General features: G+C 38.2%; 1 protein-coding gene across 1 annotated transcript; it reads left to right on the top strand.

Annotated features, from left to right (window-relative positions):
- Positions 1-356: 356 nt before the first annotated feature.
- Ppt2 (palmitoyl-protein thioesterase 2) lies at positions 357-18,871 on the top strand. The gene is made up of 5 exons (XM_083113018.1): positions 357-843; positions 8,256-8,397; positions 12,205-12,312; positions 14,672-14,945; positions 18,217-18,871. The coding sequence occupies exons 1-5, from the start codon at positions 694-696 to the stop codon at positions 18,413-18,415; spliced, it is 873 nt and encodes a 290-aa protein (XP_082969144.1). The 5' UTR covers positions 357-693; the 3' UTR covers positions 18,416-18,871.
- Positions 18,872-24,617: the final 5,746 nt, after the last annotated feature.

Raw genomic sequence — 24,617 nt, 5'->3', positions numbered from 1 at the left:
CTAAAATTAAAAAGCTTTCTCCCGTGACGTCAGAACATAATGTTGCCCAAGTGTTGTGAGATAAGTGAGACCTGTAAAGCACGGGTTAATTGACACAGATTCAATGAAAAACAGGGTTGCCAAACAAAAAAATTATCACAGACTATAAAATATCTACCACCAAAATGTGTTTTAAACACTTGTAAAAAAACATGTTTAAAACACATTGTTTTAAACGTTTAAAACATTTGTAAAAAAACAAAGCCGTGTGTTTTAAACGTTTAAAACAAAGTGTTTTAAACACTTTTGTTTTAAACATGCCAACCCTGATCTATATACACGAAGTATACACAAGCATCTCGGAGGCCCCGGATGAGTGTATATCTAGCATAAGTGATTTCTTTTATACCTTTTACATGTATAATTACTCATTACTTGACAATATTTTTGAAGTAATGTGTTTAAGTAAACTGTGGCCTTTCGCAAACAGCTGATACATAGACAGCTGATAGAAGCACCGTAGTTGACAAACAATAAACTTCGAAATGAGGCAAGCACAGTCTCTTATCGGTGGATATTTGAGCCAATCATATTTCATCATCGTGTTTTAAATTATAAATACGCTAGTTCAGTCATTGAACTTTTATCTACAATTAAATCTACGCTACAACTGTCAACACTTAATTTATTGATATATTGTATACTTTTGTTAAAATGCTTGAAAAACCTGTGCATTTGTGCTTTTATATATTTTTCTTCGTAGTGCAATTAAATACTTCTCATTCCTTTAAGCCTGTATTTATCATACATGGTGTTATGGACGTAGGATCGAGTATGACATTTCTTGGCAAGAGACTTCAGCAGGTAAGTCTTAGTACTATCAGTGTTATACAAGTGCAATACAAATACTGAGGAATCGCACTAATCATTATGTTGGCGCTTTCATAAGATTAGACACTTTTTTGGAACGGGCTAGACTCTACTTTACGTCCTTATGTACATGATGATTGCTTCTTTGCGTTCGCGGTGCGCGTTCGTGGTACGGCAGCCGTCATCTCTTCGAGTAAGTACCTTTTTATTTTTACACTTTCTGTTCACGATAGGCTCACTAACCATTCACGGGGACGAGGTATGCCTACGCGGTTAGGTTAGGTTCCATTAGCACTCATGGTAACAGTTTCATACATCGGAGACACATTTCTTCAATTTTATACAAGAAACTGCTTACGGAAATTAGTTTCTCCAAGGTTTACAACGTTCGTCGAGGTATTTTCTTTCATCGTGGAATATATTTGACCAGGAAATCATGTATTTCTCAAGAGAAATATCTCACCAACGCACAATTGCTATTGCTTTCATTTGCTTGCCCTACGACAACAGGATGCTGCGTACGCTTGATGACGTAAACCCCTGTCAGTGTTTCAAACCCCCTTTTTTTCTTTACTTTGCTTGCCTAACCTTATCGGAAATGGTTCGTGGGGCTATCCATGAATGGTTTGTGGGGCTATCCGTGTATGGTTCGTGGGGCTATCCGTGTATTGTTCGTGGGGCTATCCGTCAGCTACCCGTGCATAATGTATAATTTCCACCGGTGACTAACACAATAGTAGGTATTTTTCTGTGAAGAAGGTTGAAACACTGCATACCCACAACTTGAGTCAATTTGTGCCCGCCATATTGTGTGTTCCGGAAGCGAAGAAAGTAATAAAGAAAAGCACTCAGAATGTGAAAAATTGTGTTTGTTTTCATGTAAAAAGCATAATGGCTCCTTGAATTATGTTCCGCAATACACAATTGGTAAGTACAAACCATGTGAAACACAAAATATCCGATTTTAATGTCTCTCCGATCTATGAAACTGTTACCGCACTCATGTCACCCCTAAATATGTGGTTCATCACCGAAAAAAATCCTCAGTACGTTCAATTACGCATTTCCGGACAACGTCGGTTTTTCTCGATTTACTCCTCCATAAAATTTTTCCTCGCTTTGGGATTTACGTTGTTGAATTCCTTATAAAATAAGCTTTCCAAAGGTATATGACACGTATTCCTTAGGAAAAGGACGTAAACTAGAGTCTTACCCTCGTTATTTCGATTCTGTAACACACATTATGGCGATAGCGTACTGGTTCATCGCACGTTGTGAGAGTGTTTTTTCGATACTCGACAAGTCATTTGAAAACACTGCGAGTTTGAAACACTGACTACAGTGTTTACATCATGTAACACATTGAACATTGTGCTCTCGTGCAGAAAGCAAATGGCGGCAGCAGAAACAGTGTGTTGGATGGAGATTTTCGCAGAAAACAAGATGCATTCGCATTAAAATGGATCAAAACTACATTCACGAACTTCCACAATGCTGCAGAAAATGATTTGCGTAAGTACTTTCTCCTGTAAAAAGTAAGAAATCCGTCACCCCTATAGTAAAGTGTTACCGAGGCCTCCTAACAGGGCTCGAAAAATCACGGTCACCAGGTCGCCATGGGGACTAAAAATTTCAGCCTGGCGACTGTGATCTTATGCTGTAATATGTACGAAATTTTCATGATTCTAAGTTCAAATTGCAGTACAGTGTAAGTTTAAGTTTAAAAATCAGCATTGTGAACATTCCAGAGGGTCAGTAATAATTTCTTACTCTTTGTCCCCCAACACCCTATTTCCTGTTTTCTCGAATGATTTAGCGATGTTTTGAATACCGCGATGCTCAGCTTCTTATACAGAGTGTTTCAAAAGTTACACAACCCAAATTTTGAAAATGTATATCATGAAAACCGTAAGAGATATTTACACCAGGTTTTCTGCATTATAAAGTCTCATCCATTGATATATTTTTCAATGCTTAAAATTATCAGTTTTCTCCATACAGAAAATTTAGATAAATTAATAACTGGCGGAAGGCAGCATTAAAATTTTTCCAGAAATGCACTTTTGAATGAAAAAAATACGTAAGAAATTATCGAAAGGTCATAATTAGATGACTGATGCCATGTCAATCTGTCATTTGCAACCAATATTGGTCATGTGAAACATTTGATGGATTTGTATTGGCGATTTTATGGGTGAAAAAGTGCCATTTTGGGACATATATGGCAATGCTAGCAGGTCGAAATATTGTCAACAGACGCACGCCACATGTGCCTAAGTATTGGTTGACTATACATTTACGTGAAAAATCATAAACCAAGATTTTGTGCCGAAATTGGAGTCTTGAGAGAATCGTAGTCTGCCTCTGGTTACACTGAATTCTCTTCACCCACTTTCGACGCTACTATGACTGTTCTTTTAATTGATTCAGCATGGCATATTCTTTGGAGCAGCACGTGTGCATTGCTGAGGAGTATTTTACTACTCATTCTTACACTCATGTGCAAGAGGTTTTCCAAGAAAAATCCTCTGCTTCTGCTGTACCTTTCAAAGCAACTGGTTTACAACTAGTCAAACTACCAAGAAGCGATCCCACAAATTGTTAAGAGTTGGTATTATTATTGAAGATTAGGCATACACAGGAGATGTACTACGTAGAAATTTTCAACGAAGAATGCAGGCTCGACCAGGACTCGAACCTGGGTCTCTGGCATACTGTACGATTTCTCTAACCACTGAGCTACTGAGCCGGCCTGGCCTCGCCTGATTTCTCGCTGTCGCTGTTTTACCTGTGTGGAATCGTCTCTGCCAGTGCTAACGCAACAGAATCTGTTGCCTTTGAAACACAGAAGACTTCGACATTGCCTGGTTCCTCCCAGCGTAGAGATGTTAATGCATTTTTCGCTGAAAATTTCTACGTAGTACATTTCCTACGTGTGCCTGATGATTCAATAATTAACATCTCTACGCTGGGAGGAACCAGGCAACGTCGAAGTATACTGTATTTCAAAGGCAACAGATCCCGTTGCGGTAGCACTGGCAGAGAAGATTCCACGCAGGTAAAACAGCGACAGCGAAAAATCAGGCGAGGCCAGGCCAGCTTAGTAGCTCAGTGGTTAGAGCAATGGCACGGTATATCAGAGACCCGTGTTCGAGTCCTGGTTGAACCTGCATTTATCGCTGAATATTTCTACGTTGGTATATATTGTTCAAAATCAATTCTCAGATGTTTTCAGCAAATTAACAATATTTTTAAAAATAATTTAATTGCTTTTATTTGGATACATGCTAACATAAATTTATTAACCCAGTGATATCATACATGATTAGTTTAGTGCAGAAAACCTGGTGTAAATACCTCTTACGGTTTTCATGATATACATTTTCAAGGTTTGGGTTGTGCGACTTTTGAAACACTTTGTAGTATGCACAATTGCTAGTAGGTAGTTTCCTGGCACCTGATTTTCAGAGCTAGCGCCTAGCTTTGAATAAAATTTTTCGAGCACTGCCTCCTAATCACGAATCTGAAGTTAAAAGTTGTCGGAAACGTCTAGAAATTGCAAAATAAGCAAAAATAAGGCGTTAGTTTTTCGGAACGGAAACCGTCGATTTTTGCGAAATTTTTTGTTTCACAAGGAAATATATATATTCCTGATACTACCATGACACCAAATTTTAACTATGTTTGCCTAACCTAACCACACGTCAATGGTTCGTGGGGCTAGCGTCAATAGTTCCCAATTATTTTGCAATTTCTAGACATTTCCAACAAATTTTAACTCCAGATTCGTCATTAGCAGGCCTCAATTAGTAAGTATGGGGTGTAAGGGGTGCTCCTTCCACGTAGTGCATCCAATAGTCAACCTCATTTCCACGTTGTACACCCTGGACTGCAGACTAACGAGGCTCTGGCGACAGGCCCCATGGCCAGTGTAATTTTGTTTGTGTTGTCCTGTGTTTCGTCCTTCTTTGTGCTGAGTGCTCCTTTACAGCCTCAGCTTTTAACGAAAGTCAGAAAATTTTAATATATTATGATTTTAGTTCAGCAACGTTAGAGTTGTTATGTGTAACGATAAGGGGCTGGACCCCGTATAATATGATGGGTCCAACATAGCCTTAGTGCTGACGCACCCAAAATTTTAAATTCAAATTCAATTAGTAAGTATGTCAAATATGAAGAAAATCGGAGAGGGGTCCGGTCATCTTAAGTCATACCACTTTTTTTTAATTATTATTATTATTTTACTTTCTTGGGCCCAAGTTCATTTTGTTTTATTGCGATTTCATCATGCTATGAATGCAATTTTTACATGGTTCAATTTCGATGTACGTTTTGTTTACAGATACTGCGGAGTTTTACTAGCGATTACAAGAATTTGTTCGGTCCAAGTTTCGATTGTTTAATTCCGATTTCATCATGGTACATAGGCATTTGTTTCATGGTTCGATTTCTATTTGTCTGTTAACACATACATCGGAGTTTTAGCGATTACTTACTCTGTAATTGCTTAAGATTGGTTGTTCACTTTTATATACTCCTACATGATTCTTCCTTGCCATTCGTTTGACTTCTGCTATAGTAGTCTTCATTATGTACTGCTGTGCTGCCATCTAGGTCTCATGAGTGTAGTGCAAAAGGGTTTGTAGTTACGTGAGTCAGGTTTAGGGCTCTTAGTATCCTGATAACATCTCTAAATGCTTTCGTGTTTAGGTTATGTGAGCCAGGTTTAAGGCTCTTAGCATTACAACAAATTCCCTAATTGCTTTCAACATTTCATCATATTGGTGCTGGTGTCGAGCACAAAACTCTTTGAGCTTCATGTCGGCAGTAGTCTGTGCAATACCATATTGATTAAAAGTGAGGATATTTGTGTAAGATACTTTTTACATGTTCTTTTCAACGATAAATACGACTTTCCGTACTGCGAACGGTGTTTATTACTATCGGAAAGCTTCAATTTACTTTCACAATCATTTCCACTATTCTGTGATACTTTCTCTTTGTTACATACTTTGAAAAAATCACTAAACATTTGGAACCGTTACCGCTAACTTGTTTAAGTGTGGTGCTAGCTGTAATATAGAGACCTCCTTACACACATATTTAAAAACATGAATTGCCGTAATGTGAACCATCATGGCTAGCACAGCACAAATCCCAGCTTTAACGTGGGTGTTATTTAGGAGTGTCTTTTCATTAATTTCATCATGCTATCACTCATCCTCATCTGCGTGATTAGCCAAAAGTGCCATAAAAGTGAAGTAGATTAAACCAAATCAATCAACCAATGAATGAATCTAATGGCTTTAGTCTGAAAAATTTTGGATTTCTTGGCTGGCCCATAGACTAAGTTGAAGCAGGGACTCGGAAGATGCTCAAAACTAGTCACATGAGCAACTTTGCAAGTATGAAGGTGTGATGAGGGATTTTTCACAGAAACAGGGGCGCCGACTTGTCAAAATTATTAGGGGGGGGGGGCTTTGATGACTGAAATAAATTAATGAATGACTCACTCTCTCCCTTTTTTAAGTTTTGGCCTCAAAAAACTTAAGCAAAATATTCCCGACTTTTAATATCTGCTACCACGGAGCGCAAAACAGATCTCCCTAATATACCAATGATCCCGTTCTGAATGTCATGTGAGAGCCATTTCTAGCTCGAACGTCCCATCCACTACCCTAGTTCATGCACATCCTCTTTTGAAACTCTTTTTAGTAAAAATTTTAACAATACTCATAATTACATACTTAGTATATAGTAATAAGTCATGTATTTTGCTGTCTCTGGTCATAGCTCCCCCAAAGTTGATGGTTTAGCGGTCTCAGCCCCCCAAAGTTGATGGTCTAGAACATTTCAAATGTGTATTTAAAGTTCAGGTCATGTGGCACAATTCAGACTCAACTTTACAAGAGAAGAAAAATACATTAGATACTCTTAAGCAAAATTATTTGGGCACATCATTAAAATTGGGAGCCCCCCCTCCAAGCCCCATTGAGTTGGTGCCTATACACAGAAAGGATTGCTAAATGCTCCAAGGCTCCGTGGAGCACACAGAGAATTACTGCATTAGAACATTCTTGCACAAAATACATTTTTCAAAATATCATTTTTTCATATATTCAGGATCAAAGGTCATTCACCTCGACAATACAACACATGCAAATATAAGTGTGTTATGTATAATTTTTCAAAGGTTGTTTCAAATATTTTACAATGAGTCCCAAATTACATCTCTAACTGCAATAGTGACTGAGTTATGACCATTTGAAGTGCTGGCCAAAACATAGACTTCTCCCCTCCATAGTGACACTTTGCCATGGAGTGATCGTGTATTTGTTTTAAGTGTTAATTCATAGACCTTCTTGAGTCCAATATTATTTGGACCATGTTAATATCCTTCATGCAGTTTGTTGATATTATTCATCTGTCTGATCCCATCACTTTTGATCTCCCCTTCGTCAGATTCTCAAAGAGAGCCCCTTCATTCTAAATTCTTATTAATCAGAACTGCTGCACGGCATTATCATTTTTCTTGTGTAGCAAAATCTCTTAGAAAATTCTTTCTTTTATCACAATTCCAGGTTCACTCACGAAAGTTATAATCATGCTGCAAACTTTTTTTGTGTGTGTGTGTGCCTAGTTGAATAAGGTGTTTTGATTTGGAAATGGTTAAGGTTTTGGTGAGCAAGATGCATATACCTGTACTTCAGAAGGAACAAAAATCTCCTAAATCTATGACAATTTTTGGTTGTAGTTCCCACATATATTATATGGGTTAACGGTTCAGTTTGTTTATGATTTCTCCTAGCACAAAGACTAATTATCGTAGAATTTTGGAAATCATTGTCACATGAAATTTGAACCTTCCTTAAAGTAATGAGCGCTGTTTGGACTCGAAAAAAGTTATTTATGTTGAAAAAAAAACAAACTTGAAAATTACCTTACGCACTTCTCATGGACAAGACATTCTCCGTCGACAAACGACAGTAAATATTGTAGAAGCGTGGGAATGAATGTAGAAGTAAATCGGAACCTTAGTAGAATGCATTTAGGGACTTTATTTTAATGCTAAGGGAACCAAACCTAACCTGCCTAACCTAACCACGAAAGCATATATTGAACAAAATATTAAGTGATCGCTAAAACTCCGCAGTATGTGTTAACAGACATACATCAAAATCGAACCATGTAAAAATTGCATTCGTAGCATGATGAAATCGCAATAAAATAAAAGGAACTTGGACCATTATATGCCCTGGTTCAGCCCTAGCTATAATTTTTTTATGAAAACTGTACTACTAATGTAATTATTATTTAACTGATAAAATTCTTATATGTAGTAATAATTTACCAGAATGTACTACTATTGTATTGTTGGTAGCAAATCATTTTAATTTTACTTACAGTTGCATCCAGGCACAATTATATATTCAAGCAATCAGTATCATGGATGGAGTAGTTTGGTTCCAATGTGGCGCCAGGTTGAGTCAATTGGAGAAGAACTAATTAACTTCACATCAGCACATCCAGGTGGCATTCATCTTATAGGTAGGCAAGTTATATTGACATGGAACAAATATATCGTTCAGGAAATCTAGGAAACTTTATTATCCCGGTTGTTTTGGGGGAGGGGGCTAGTTTCAACTTTTATAATATTTTGGCATTACATGCAAGAGCTTTTTCTTGTTCTTCGTAATTTGTGATAAATTGTATACTCATGTTCTTTATGTCCAGTAAAGATAACACATTATAACATTGTCATGTGAGAACCAGGACAATTTATGAAATTTACAGGAAACAGCAAATAATATAAAAAGGAAAGTGCTTCCCTGTGCTTTGCACCATACCATGAAGGTGTGGAGTTAGGGCCCCACACTTTCTTGATCACGACTGAAGGTAACATGTTGTAGATTTGTGCATGTTACTACTCACTATTACAGGAAATAAATACGTTAAATAGTATTGATTAATAGGCACGTGGCACTATGCTCTGTGCTTAGAAACATCCACGTACCTGATGCAGGAGGCAGTCTGACCTCCGAAACGTTGTCCTAATAAGACTCCATACTCATTCACGTAAGTAGTTAAATTAATCAATACTATTTATTGTATTTATTTATTACGAATGAAGTTGGGGGTGATGTGATCAGCACCATGCCCCTGTCAACCTTTGCCCCCAGAGTTTCCTCCAGGTACCCACTTTATTCGATGCTGGGTGGGCACCTCAGCTGGTTGAATAGGTGGGGAAAATCCCGATTCTCCCCCTCTCTGAGGAGAACCCGGGATTCTTGCATGGTAGTCAGACACCCCAACAACTGAGCTACCACAACTATCCAAAATTGTATTCTTTGTAATTTGTCTGCCTCTTAAAAAACTTACTGCTAACAATTAGAAGTAGAGATTTCGATTTGACTCCAAATATAAGTCTTCGGAGAAGTTTATGTAAACAAACCTGAAAACTATTTTGGATTCACGTTTCTCTGGTTCTCATAGGATAACATGTTATTTTTAAAAAAAAGATAGTCAGATTTTTTAGGTACATTTGCTCCAAATATGTAATGGCTATGCATGTTATGTTTTTTATATTTGTGTTCTAGTAATAATAAATGTTCAAATTTGCATTCTTATAAAGTTACCACTGCAGGGTACAGTCACAGGCATTTCTGGCCGGTAATTACACCATTCATTTTCAATGGTATCATAACAAGCTAGAAGTGTCCGTGACATCACTTCCCTCGTCCCCCCAAAATTCATTTTTTTTAAAATTTGCTTCCTGGTCATATAAAGTGGCACACTCGGAGTTAAAGTCCAGCTTCGGTGATGGTACACCCAAAGTAAATGTTTGGGAAATAACACCAAGCCGTGTTGCTTGCTTATGCAGTACAGTCAATATGAACGATCATCTGTACATCAACAAGGAACAATCATGCCCAGGCCAGGGTACAAATCCTGGAGCCATAGTGTCATGTGTTATTCGCTCTGCCAGCTTCCATCAACACAGCAAATTTTGTGATGTGACTTCGCAAAGAAGAGTCATTATTCAGCTATTCAGCAGTCTCTGAAGATATTCATTCAGTCTAGGGTGCGAACTCCTAGGGGGGAATTCCCCCCACCAACGATCTTGTCCTAAAATTCCCCCCCCCCACCAAACTTTTCCAGGGGAGCAGATTTGTTTTTTGTTATAACAACAAAAGATAAATAATTGGTTTTGAAGTCGAATATTCTTCACGGGAATAATATCGAAAATGCACACAAAAGACGAACAACACAGCCTTATATCTAAGGATGCAAACCAGCAATCTCCAGAACACAGAAATTAGTCCGATATGTTATTTCTTCTCCATTTCTCATCACATTTCCTTAGCTACTGCAAAGTACATAAATATATAGATAAAAAACTCCATAGCTTTTAGATGTGATTTTTATGTTTGCAACTATTATCTTATGTCTCTTCATTTTGGCCACTCATTCTACTCACGTAAATCATTGTTCATAGCATTAGCAGTATAGTAATATCTTAAATTTGCAATCAAATTTGGAATGAAGGACAATCGCTATAATATATTATAATATAATTGAATTATTTGATAATTGACATATATATATACACAGAGCATTCCCTGACATTCGCTACGAAACTTGGCGGCAAGCAGCCCGGCGTCAGTACTTGTCTTTCCCGGTGAACGGCACCCCACGACAGTCGCATGCTACAGTGTTTTTTTTGCTCTCCCTGCCTTCTCTCTCCTTCCCTTTCTGTTGACGTTGCAGACTAACACCAGTATAATCCTCCCTCGGAAGTTGTGTTGTGTTGTGTCGTGTCCATGTGTTGAAGATTGTGGCACCACAAAAGTTTACATTACAACAAAGGATTTATCTTGTCGAGTGTTACTTCAGAAAGAGGAATTGTGGAGAAGTGAGACGACGTTTTGCAATAAAATTTCCTGGTGTTCCCGTTCCACATAGGACCACTATATTAAACATTGTAAAAAAGTTTAGAGTAACAGGGTCAGTTCTGAATAAAAGTGGAAAGAAAAATGAGGAAATCTAAAAAATAAAGTATAAAAAGACAATCTGCATACCATCCGTGAGTTAAAAGACAGTATTGTACAAGAAATTGGGAGAATTACAGTAGACGAACTTGCACGTGTAAATGCCAGTTTCCTTTGGAGATGCCAGGAATGTGTTGCAGCAGAGGGACATCATTTTCAACACCTTCTGTAGTCAAGGTTAGTACACAATATGAAAACTAATTTTAATAGCCAACTCTAGCGACTGTCGCGGGCCCATTCACCGGGAAAGACAAGCGATGATGCCGGGCCGCTTGCTGCCGAGTCTCGTAGCGAATGTCAGGGAATGCTCTGTATTTACTTATTTATTGTGTGTGTGTGTGTCTGTGGGTTTGCTCCTTCCCCTACCAATCTGTAGTGATTTTGCACTCTGATTCAGTCTGTATTGATTTTGCTAGCTTTATCATTCTACTTTTGTGTTCAATTTCATAGTAGAAAAGCAGAATGCAAACGTAAGAAAAAGAAGCTCATCTGATCCAGAAGTCACATCATTGAGACAGTTAAAGAAAGATAGCTACTCTTCTTGCTTTGTATTGTTTATTTTCTTCCATTCACATCTTGAATGTCAACTTTACTATTATTTTGTGCTAGGGGGAGGGTATAATACAACCATCATCCAATCCCTTCTGCTTCCAAATAAAGATGAGCTTTTCCTAGAGTTAAATAAATTGAGACACTAGATATTGTGTTTTACAAACAATTTTTTCCTGAATTTTTGCCTGTTGTTCGAATATAAAATTAAACACTATTGCATTGATAATTACAATGCAAAGCTTTCCTTAACCATTTTCTTTCACTTGGCAAGTAATAACAATCCCTTCATGTGGTGAAAATAGGAGTGTGTGGGACAGAATTTTTTTGATCGGGACGAGAAATGTTCGAAATTTCCCAAAGCTCTGGAAATCTCGAATTCCACACGTTATTTTCACCTAAAGTGATTGTTTTTGCATTTCTTGAATAGAAACTAATAATTTCCGATAAGTTCCAGACACTTGCAATGCAGAAACATCTATAATTAATGACCATTCGGTATCTCCCGAAGTCAGGATCAGGATGGGAATTTTTTTTTTCCCGATCCCGACTTTTCGGAATCCCGCACACCCCTAGGTGAAAATCTTTTCTAATAAGCAACACTGGAGGGTGCTGTTTCCTGTATATTTACTTCAGGTGTACCACCACACTCGATCGCCACCGAAGCTGGACTTCAACTCAAACAAGTGTGCCACTTTATGTGAACAGAAGTGTACGTAATGCATACTTGAATGGTGGTTTTTCTTCCTTGTTGCAGGGTACTCTCAAGGAGGTTTGATAGCACGTGGTATACTGGAACATTTTCCTAATCACAATGTGAAGACTTTTGTCTCGTTAAGCTCCCCACAGGCTGGCCAGTATGGAAGTAAGTATGATATTGAGCATTAGACATGGCTTTACGCACTTTTAAGTGGCCTTACTTACCTTTAAGTAAAAAATCAAACCGAACCAATGTTCATCTGTATCTGGAAATATTGACAGAGACTTAGAGTATTTCATTTTCATTGAATTGCAACAGTTACATACAGTAGCCTATGAGAAATTATGAATGAATGACATCAACTTGCATCTATAAACTAAATTCAGTAAGTCCTTGAAGGTCCAAGGCCTGCCAAGTGGCTTTTCATTCCATGACAGTTGATCAGGACACGAGTGTCCCATCACCCTTTTTCTGGCTTTCAAGATCGGAATATGCTACTACTGCTTTCAAGTAGCTCCCCAATCCCCATCATGATGTTGGGTCAACATGATTTTTTTAAGTTCTAACCAGGAGGGCTACATGGGGGCTCGGTCAACTCACAACATTAACATATATTTCTCTCAGCAATGCAGTGTAGAAACCAAAAAAGCAAGATTTTTTAGTTTGTTAATGTTCCAGTACGTGATTTCAGTACCGTAGTTTTGACATGGTATTTATTATTTGTAAATAACACATACTGTAATTTTTTTATGCTGGTACCACTTTTAACTTCTGTGCATGTTGCCTCCTTCTGGAGGACAAAATTCTGAACTCCTAGTGTTGCAATACAAGATTATACGAGGTGCTTCTAGAAAAAAAACCGGACTGTTGCTACAAAATCTTTTATTGGTAATATTGTACAATACGAACATTATCCCCTTCAAAGTACTCCCCTGAACTATTGATACACCGCTCCATACGAATCTTCCATTTCTGGAAGCAGTGCTGGAAATCATTTTCTGAAACCATGTTCATGACTTCCGTCGCTTTTGTTTTCACAGGTTCTACGGTCGTAAATCTGTTTTTTTTTTCAGTGCTGATATGACCTTTGGGAATAAAAGAAAAGTTGCATGGAGTGATACCCGGCGAATAGGGTGGATGTTCTAAGACTCGGATCCCATGCTTGGCCAAAAAATCCTTGACTGACAATGCCGTATGGACAGGAGCATTGTCCTGATAAATAATCCATGACTTGCTTTTCCACAAATCAGGTCGTCGTCTTCTTACTCGCTCACGAAGGGTCGTCAGCACCTTAATGTAATAATGTTGGTTGTTTTGCAATAGCTCGAATACTCAAGCGACGTTCCTCTCGAATCAAATGCAATGTTTGATTGAGTTTTGGACGTGCAAAGCTGTGCAGGACGCGAGTCGTCCCCAATCACTTCTCGTCCCTCTTTAAACCTTTGAAACCACTCAAACACTTGCGTGCGTGGTAAACACTCATCTCCGTATACTTCCTTCAACAAACCATAAGTTTCTGTGGCGCATCTTCCGAGTTTCATAAGAAACTTCACATTGATACGCTGTTCCACTTTCACACTTAATATTTTTCCGACGGAGCACAGATGTACAGTTCACTTCGTCCTACAGCGGAACTGATCGCCGTGCACCCTGGGAAATCACACAGTCTATAGGCAGGATATCACGTTATACACTCATGCACCGCTTGACCTTGACGCTATTGCCGTTTGTCAACAGCAACATCAATCCGGTTTTTTCTAGCCACACCTCGTATGCCAATCACTTTCTCGATTTCCTTATAAAATCACTCTTCTCAAACCCATGTAGGTTGCAAACCACAGATTAACATGCCACAAGTCAACTAAATTTCCAATTATTACTCATCGGTAATTTCTTATCCATTTTCCTGTCTTGAAATTGACAGAGTGGCTACTCACAGGAAGGCATGCATGAATTATTGGCTCCGGAAATTATGAATTCTGCATAAATTTTTCTCCGCAGACGTGATAAATTGCCGCTTTTATTAATCCCAACCTCATTGAATCCATACGTATTTATTTTATTTTTATTGAGCAATGAAAATAGTAAAGCTGTAGTGAAATACAAACCGAATTCTCTCAATTCTGACAAGTGTTATATATATATATATATATATATATATATATATATATATATATATATATATTTTATGTAATCGTAAGCATTTTACTAATATGCTCATGATTACACACAGTAATAAGCAAGGTTTAAGTAGAGGAAACACCTTGTACCCTTGAATTTTTAGAAAGTTCTTGAAAACTGGGTCTTACACTTGAATTTTATCATGGTCTTAGAGATTTTCATTCTTGCAAAAAATAGTGCACTCTGGCGTAAATAATATCATGTACAAGGTAAAGTTGCAGTGGAAAGCATTAAAAGGCTTCATAATGCATGAAACCCGTAAATATCACTTATATTCATTGCATTGTAAGCGACCAAAACTAGGTGAAACTTGCTGTATAATAATTCCACCTATTTCTTTCAGCTGAATTTTTGCACATTTTCTTCCCAAGTATGTGGCGGAAGACTGCATTTGAACTGTTCTACTCTGATATTGGCCAGTACACTTCGGTTGGGAATTACTGGAACGACCCACATCACCAACAGCTCTACTTCAACTACAGCATTTTCCTTCCATACCTGAACAACCAGATTAAGTCCAATAACAGCACGGCATACAGGAAGAATTTTCTCACTCTGAAGAGGCTCGTTTTGATTGGAGGCCCAGACGATGGCGTTATAACTCCTTGGCAATCGAGGTAGGTGATTTTTGTTTATTTCACCTTTTTTTATCAAGAATATTTGTCAATTATTTATAATTTTTATGTACGTGGGATGGATCTTGAAAAGTGAGATGCCATGTAACATAACAAGAAAAAGTCCAGTGGTGTATTCTTTCATGTTATCTGGTTTACCAGCGGTAAACCAACAGTTTTCACATATATGTATATTAGGGTGGATCAAATGAAATCAACAAGGTTTATGTCAAACGTAATCTCCAAAGTTACAGAAGCACTTGTCCCACTGTTTCACCAAGCGGTGAATACCCTGCTCGTAGAACTCCTTTGGCTGAGATCGGAACTAGTTCCGAACATTACCCACGACTTCATTGTCCGAGTGCAAGCCGACCCTTCAATTCCTTTTTCAACGGAACAAAGATATGGAAGTCGCATAGTGATAGATCCGGGCTATATGGTGGGTGTTTCAACACTGTCCACCCAAACATCGACAACGTGTTCTTTGTAACAGCTGACGTAAGTGGCCATGTGTTGTCATGTAGCAAAACCACTCCAGAGGACAACAGGAGGGCCGTTTGGCCTTGATTTCTGCTCGGACGATGCTGCTGCCCAACCACCTACACATATCACGTGCTGGCACGTAACTATATAGGGCAAGTCATTATGCAGTAGGATTTTCCTTCCTTACCTCCCGCTTTACCTCTACAGAGGGTTGTCGCCACACTTATACATAAATATAACCCACTGTTCTGTTTTAATTTGATCCACCCTCATAGAAATTACCACAAAATTTGAAGTTGTCAGACATCTGTTTTTGTTTTACTTGCATCCTGCATTGGTGTTTAATTTCTATTATATCTAATTAATATATAATAAATACAGACAATCAATAAGAATTGTTGCGGTTAACCAGGTCAAAATTTTCAGAATATACCACTGGAAAAGTCTATTACACCACATGTTAGGTACATACCTACCTTACCTCAGAGCAAATGGACTCTCCCTTCCCACATCATGTGCATGCCCAGTGACAAGAAGAACAGAACCTTTTGTTAGCTAGCAGTCTAATGTAGTGTTGTTGTGTTGTCACCAGCATTTTGCAGGATGATGCTTGAGCACATTCAGTGGAACCTGTTCGAGGGCTGGGAAGTACTGTACGACTTCACGGACTTCGCTTCCAAATTGTTCTAGAGATTCTCCAGGCAGTGGACCGCTCCATTTGCACTATCAACTCTACAGGTGCTGTTGCAGGTATCCTGCACCTTCTACCTAGTCATATCATAAATTCTGTTAAAAAGTTAACTACAGGCACAGTGAGCATGCTAATGTATTAATATTTGGATGTTTCAAAGGTACAGGTCTTGCCAACACAGAGCATCAATCACTGTTCAAAATGGCCACCTCTGGCATTCACACAGGCCCGAAGTCTCCGAGGCCAGTCATCGATCGCAGCATGCACGGTCTCGAGGGGAAAGTCCGCCACTGCCTTCACAAGAGAACGCTCGAGACTTGCAAGGTTTGGATGCCTCTTCCTACAGACCATGCCCTCCAAAACGGACCATAACCTGTAGTCCAATGGGCTGAGGTCGGAGCTGCTGGAGGGCCAATCAGCCAGAGCAATGAAATCAGGCACATTACTCTGAAGCCACTCCTGTGTGGTCTTTGCCTTGTGGGCTGGTGCCGAGTCCTGCTGGAAGCTCCATGGCTCATTGTTGAACATGGTGTGGGTCAACGATTTCACAAGTGACTCCAACACTGCCGCTTGGTACACATTTGCAGATGTTTTTACACCATGTTCACTGAAGTGGAGGTCAGTTGTGCCATCTTACGAACTCCCCCACCAAACCATCACTGAGGCAGGATGATGGCCTCTGAGGATCCGTGGCGTGTTTTCACAAGCTTCCTGGGATGTCGAGGCATAAACACGGTCGTTTTGACGATTGTAAGACACTTCAATCGTGAAGATTTTTCGTCCGTGAAAAGGATCCTCCTGTGGCCACCATTTGCGTAACGCTGAAGGAGTCTTTTTGTTTTCTGCTCCCTCTGGACCTTAAGCTGTGGAGTGAGGAAGTGACCAGTACTTCGCCGATAAGTGCAGAGTCCTAGGTCACTTCGTAGCACATGCGACATCGACATTTTCGAAATGTTCAGCTCTGGAGCCATCACAGCTTGTTTCCTGACAGGATTTCGTCGAATCCGCGCCGCCACTGCTTTCACGAGCTTCTGGCTCCTCACACTGCAAGGCCTACCTTTCCTGAGCAGTCCTCAATTGTCCCTGTGTCACAGTATCTGTTGATGGTCCGATGCATGAACATCCTGCTGATATTCAGCTTTTTCAGGATGTTGAAAATGTCCAATGGTGATTTGCCAACTTTGTGCAGTGTGATTACTGCCACAGGCTTCTCGTATACACCCCACTCTATTTGACTCGCAGTGAAATTCATCTTTCCCCTACCACAGCCGCGGTGGCTCAGTCGGTAACGCGTCTGACTACCATGCTCAAGGTCAAGGGTTCGATCCCCGGCCGGTTCAAATCCGGGAACTTTTCTAACGGTGGAAGCGGCCCCGGCGCTCACCCAGCGTCGAATAACATGGGTACCTGGGGGAAACCCTGGGGGGTAAAGGCGGTCAGGGGCGTGATGCTGATCACATCACCCCCACTCACGACTGGATCAAGAAAGTGTGGGGCGTTACCCCCACACCCCCTATACGCCTTCATGGCGTGGTGCTATGCACAGGGGAACACTTTACCTTTTTTTTTTTTTTTTTTACCTACCACAGCCAAACACACAATGATACTGATTGTTGTTTGATCCAACATTGCGGGGTTACCTTGCCAACCAGTATTGCCATCCCTGTCTAAACTTTGTAACAGAATTTATGATATGACTAGATACATCATTGGGAATGGTTTTACCCAATGCTGGTGACTACATCTAGGGACAGTAAAACTTTGATGCATGTATCTACTTTATATCACTTGTTTGATTGATCGATTTGCTTTATTTTACTTCGCTTTTTGTGCCACGTTTGGCTAATTTGCAAAGATGGGGATGAGTGATGACATGAAATTGATGGACACTTACAAACATCCATGCCCCTGGCATCGTAAGGGGCATCGTAGCACAATGTGCAATGTTCCATCCCACGTACATAGCACAAGTATTGAAAACAAATTTTTTCCAATGTTTCACCCCCTGCTTGTGACTCACTAGCACAAATGCTATAGAGTTCCAATATTTCACGGCATACATTTTCTTATTTCGTAACAAGTCTTACCTCTTCTTTGCAGCCATTTTGGATTCTACAATGGAAATGAAACTGTTGTAGAAATGAGGAACCAAGGCATGTATGTAAAAGATAGATTTGGCCTCAGAACTTTAGACATGAAGAAGAAAATTAAAATTATTGAAATGAACGGAGTGAACCACTTTCAGTGGCACACAAATCTAACAGTTATTGATAAATTAATAGCTCCATTTTTAGATTAATAGAAATGTGAAATCTTCTCCTCTTATTGTATTATTATATGTGCACTATACCACAACCATGACAAGACATCTTTGTTGCTGTAATGTTTATAGTACTTTACTTATGTTGATATTTATATTACCTTACTTATAATGTATGATGATGTACACATGCTCTGTTAGTGTACCGAGGATATTTAAGTGTACTAACGTATTTCATGTATACCTGTCTTAGTATTTTCAGTTGATAATTCTGAAGATCATCCCTCCTCACTTGGATTCTGGTATTTTCAATCTAATTGACAATGGGACAGCATTATATTTTCATAAGCATAATATGTTTTTATGTAGGCTTAGAATTTAACTAATTTTATTGGACCTGATCAGAAAAGCAAAATATGAATTTAGTTAGGAAGCTCAGTGCATGTGTATGCATAGATAATATTATGTATGTATTTCTATACCAGGGTGTCTGCCTGTCAACAGGTAGGTCAAGAAAGTCAAGAAATTATGCTTGTGGTCAAGTTTTTTGTTTTATACAGTATAGTGAATTTACATTGTTATATACCTGTACTGGGATTTGATAAACTTGAATATTTGGAAATCTAAAATTATATTCAGTTGTGGTTAAGATTTGTTCTTTGTTTCTGCTTGAAGTTTTGTAAAAATATAAGAAAGTAATGTAGCCATTCCCCATCCAGGATGAAGTCTGAAACATTAATTTTTACATGCATTAATAATTAAAGCAAGTCTAAATCTCTTGTTACAGTGCAGCTTAAGCAGCCTTTTGGTAGGGTTTTATCATTGAATGAAAATATATTTTTTTTTTACATTTCCAACGTGAAATATAGGAGGAGCAGTCGAAAAGTTAGTTGCACTAGCGTGAAAGAAATAGCGAGCGAAATATGGAGGACAGTTCTTGTATCACACGAAAGTAAATTACTTAAACGACATTTCTACATAATCCCAAAATATGTTTAAACATTTCTCATAGCGTGGCACTAGTTTCTCTATACCTTGTTTGAAGAATTCCCCATCCAACTTTCTATAACCATTCTTAGGTCACAGTTTTAACTTCCTGATCGGAAAGATAACGTTGCTTCGCAAGTTCTTCTTTCATGGACCCAAAGACATGAAAATCGCAGGGCGCAAGGTCTGGACTACGAATCTGTTCATGAACACGTTAAACATTGTCGCTCGTCGTTGCAGGGGCAGCCTTCTTGCTTGTGGTCGTCTTCAATATCCATACGCCCATTCTCGAATTAGCACACTGCGAAACCGTTACTCCACCTTTTCAATGGATCTGTGAGCAGTGTTCCCAGCCACGTGAATCAAAATGTCTCTTCCCGACAAAATGTTATGGGCAAGTGCAACTTACTTTTTTGACTGACCCTCGTACTATACTTAAGTAGGGGTGATAAAAAAATGTTAAGAAAAAGGAAAGAATTGTGGATGTTATTTTGGTAGACACCCTGTATACTTTGAATTTTTTTATAGTCAAGATATGAATTAAATTATGTGCCAGAAGTGTTTGTAAAATTTGAATACACTTGTTGACCTATGACATTACCATATACTATTTTGTTGTGAGAGTTATGTTGACATAATGGAAAGAATATACAAAGTAACTTTTTTTTTTTGCCTGTTACATGTCTGTGTGTGTGTGTGTGTGTGTGTGTGATTATTACACTGCTGCAGGGGGAAAATTTTCACTCTAGCATCTACTAGTTCCCACGGACGACTGGATAGTGTACAGGATTGAGAGCTGCTTCCCTCGAGCGAATAACGATCGAACATGCAAATTGAGCGGTATATGATCGTAGTCCAGTAGTACATGTATAACTGTAATTTGCCTGTAGTCGTGGATCCAGAAATATGGATTGTAAGGTGAAAGATGCAATGAGAATGAAACGTGAACACATATATTATCTCGATGTTAAAATGTAGTTTAGTGTATCTTACCAATACAATGATATTTGAAAATAAAACATGAGACTTTGGGCTGAAACTGCCAGGATAGATATTTTACATATATGTCTCTGCGATTAAATGGCATTCAATTGTACACACTTGAGCGTGGGAGATTCGAATGAGTAGGAGCAAGCAAAAGGGGCTCCATGCAGAACTCTAGTGATTATTATCGAATAATGACATCTCAGTATATTGTTTGTGAATAAAAATTGCCAATAATTTTGTATAGAAAACATGTTTGTAAAGGATATGGGCACAACAGCCCTTTGAGAGCCAAGTTCTGTGAAGCAGCTTTTCCGCTGGGTGATACTGGTCGACCCACCAAGACTCATCACTGCTGTTGTCTGTCTTTTGAGACTGGAGCTCGCTACGTCTTTTCAAGCAGCTCCCCCAATTGTGCTCATGGTGCTGGTGCATTGCTGAAATTTTGGAGGGCCTGCCCAGTGGTTGCGTCGTTGCCTTGTAATCAAGAGGGCCCGGGTTCGATACCCGGTGGAGGCACATAGTGGTTCCGATTCCACTTTAAACTGTAGGTGCCCAATTAGCCTTACTGTGCATAAAGTGGACTTAAAACACCAAATCAACCAACCAACCGAAATTTTGGGGGTTTCCAAATGGGAATCGAACCTGTGACTACTCATGCCAAAGGTAGGAACGTTAACCATTTGGGACTAGTAAGCCATAGTTCATGTAGTTGTTTTAAATATATACAGAGCATTCCCTGACATTCGCTACGAGACTCGGCGGCAAGTGGCCCGGCATCAGCACTTGTCTTCCCCAGTGAATGGGTCCGCGACAGTCGCTTATATTAAACCTCGTAAAAAAGTTGATTAACAGGGTCAGTTCTGAATAAAAGTGGAAAGAAAAAAGGGGAAATTTAAAAAATAAAGTATACAAAGACAATCCACACACCATCCGTGAATTAAAAGTGAGTATTGTACGAAAAATCTTGAGAATTACAGTAGACGAACTTGCGCGTGTAAATGCCAATTTCCTTCGGAGATGCCAGGAATGTGTTGCAGCAGAGGAACATCATTTTCAACATCTTCTGTAGTCAAGGTTAGTACACAATATGAAAACTGTAATTTTAATAGCTGACTAGCTACTGTCGCTGACCCTTTCACCGGGAAAGACAAGCTTTGATGCCGGGCAGCTTGCCGCAGAGTCTCGTAGCGAATGTCAGGGAATGCTCTGTATATATATATACACATATCTAAATATACCCCCAAACCTTTTTTTTTTTTTAGTGAGCTACTGCCACAGTTCATTTGTGGTTTCAGTATTATCTTAGAATGTATGAACATTATAGACACGCGTTATTCAATCAGATTAGAACAATCTGTTCTTCTACATTGTGATAGAAGTGAAGCAGTTGAAACTGCTGAGTATTTTTATGACAAATTAATTCATACTTCTAAACTTGAACGTTACTGAATTTAGGTTATATACGGTTTTTAACTTAAATCCAAGATCATGATGTATTATATGGTGTAAAAGACAACTGCTTCCATAAGCAATAAAACTTAAGACTCTGACTGTATATTTTGCTATTCATATTTGTGTAACAATTTTGCATGTTAAACCTAGTCACTGTATTTCCTGTAAGTTGTGCAACTTAAAATCTAGGCACATAAATGATAATCTATTTACTCTCTAGCGTTGTGATCATGTACATATGTCATGTATATATATATTTTGTTAGACAAACATTGAAATATTCTACAGAGATGTATTTTTGGTATGCCTGATGAGCCCATGTAAGCTGCAAACTGTGTTATTTTAAAGACATTCAATCTAGTTCTATTAATAAAAAAGTAATAAATAAACTTATTTTTTCTTGTGCATATTTGATGGTTATGGTAGTATGTGTAGTGTTTACATGGAACTATTTTTCTTTTGGTCTGATCTGTTTTTTCCAGCTGGTATTACACTCCAAAATGTCCACCACTAGAAAATCAGCTTGTCTTTATGCAGGATGCTTCCATAAGGAATAAAACTTAAGACTCAAACTCCATATCATGACTGTATATTTTGCTATTCATATTCGTGTGCAACAATATCTAATGTAATCACCAATCTTCCACAAAATGTTGTCAGTTTCCGTTAAAAACTATTCGCCAAGAATTTATACAGGGTGTTATTTTAATGGCACCCACGGACCACAGAAACATGTAGAGGATATCAAAATAAACAACTTTTCTCAGTAATATTTTTTTCGTTGGTGCGTCATTTCGGTGCTACAGACGTTCAAAAAAGGCCATTTTGTCACCTGTATGCTGGCAACTACACACAACATTTGATTGCATTTGAAACGTCATTGCCTGTTATGAAGCGATGCGTTCAAGGGTTGCCAGGAACACACACATTCTGTGAAAATGACTGCTAAAAACAGTCACATTATGTACCGTAAAACAAAGTGAGAAAACACGTTCTGTAACCCAACAGGAAGTGAACAAACGATACGAAAAAACATAGCAATTCAAATGGAAGTGGTAATATCGAATTTTGTCTCGGCGTAAATGTCAAATATTTCCAAATCTTGTTGCAAAGTTTTCATCTACAATTTCGTCTATCCATTTCATCCTTCTGATACTCGTTGTCTGTGACACTTAACAGCTTCAAATGAAAATGAGGGATACGTAACGTATGTAATAGTTCAAGATACACTACTGGTGGTAGTGCAAAACGTATCAATGAAAGAAATGTGTAAAGAATGCAGGGCTGATGTGGAGTTTTAACATAATGTTGAACATAACCTCAAGGGCTGGACTTTAATACTAGTTTAAACAAAAGCAGTCACCAAACATAGAAGTTGTAATCATTTAAAAATAGTTAGTCACTTATCAGACACCCTGTATATAAAAGGATACTTATTAACTAACTCCCTCTTCATCTTCCAGTTAATACACCTTCTCCATGTCATTATATACGTTTTAATTTTATATTTGTGAATACTTTCGCAACAAGATACCCAAAATACTGCAATAGTTTTAATATGTATCAATGTGTGAATCATACCTGCAGTTGCACCATGGCAAATAACGAATTCATTGGGATTTTTTTCCCACGTTTTCTTCCTACTTTCAAAGAAAACAGAAAAATAATGAAAAACAAAGGAGAAATCATTAACATAACAAAAATAGATCAATTTGTCATGTGCATTATTAATGTGAAAGTGCAATTTTAGAAATAACATTTTTAGTTTGTATTCCCAAAATTCAGCAAATTTCCAGTTGAGTAAATATTTTATTTATGCACCTCTAAATCAGATGAATTACACTGGGGAACAGTGAAATTGCGGCACAGTGTTTGAGAGCTAATTTAGGGCGATTTCATGCTGCTGAATAATGATATAATAATAGATTTCCTGAATTGGCTCTAATTTATGAAATAAATACAACTAAACCAAAATGGCGGAAACATAAGACATGCATATAAATGAACTTCCAACAACAATTTAATATTTCTTTTTGTGATTACAATCATTATTATAAAAATAAATTTATATAGGCCTATGATCATAATAATTAAGAAAATATGTACACAATGAAGAAACAAACTATGTGAAACGTTTTCTATACGATTTCCTGCTGTATTGCTTTTTAGGACAATCCCTCTGTAAGCTCCAACAGTAGTCTGCCATCATGTGGCGATCCCACCGTCCCTGGTACCTTTCTTCCATTATACTTATATCCTGATGGAACAATATATTCCACATATATAGCAAAAAACATTTGGGTTATTGAAACACTTACATGAGGAACTCATATTTCCAATGTAGTCACATTAAATGCATTTAGCTTATTTATACTACAAAATTCAACATTAAGAGATATATTGCCTAGCAATGCTTCATAAGTTGCCTAGCAACAATTTACAAATAAATAAATAAGTTTCTGAATGGGAATTTCAGCCCATTATCAAATTTTGATATTACCAAGAAAAGTGGGGAGTAATTTTACCTCCTACATTTTCCATGGTGTGTTTATTTTTATAACTGGAATCAATTCCACTGGACCAATCATACAATTAGCAATCACAGCTGTTTTGTGTGCTGAAACTGTTATTAAACTTTATGTTCCCCAGTGTTATTGAATTTGGAAGTAAGCTGTATATTCCTACTCATATGAATGTGTAATGTAGTAGAGAATATTATGCAAGTAATACATTCAAAACGTATTTTTCATGTTATTCACCTTCTGTAGCACTTATTAGGTACCTGTGCAATTGGTCTTCAGATCTTCCATCCTAT

The sequence above is a fragment of the Lepisma saccharinum genome, chromosome 27, assembly GCF_977018435.1.
Source record: "Lepisma saccharinum chromosome 27, izLepSacc3.1, whole genome shotgun sequence".
NCBI classification, from domain to species: Eukaryota; Metazoa; Arthropoda; class Insecta; order Zygentoma; family Lepismatidae; genus Lepisma; species Lepisma saccharinum.
This window is presented reverse-complemented; position numbering and strand designations above follow the sequence as displayed.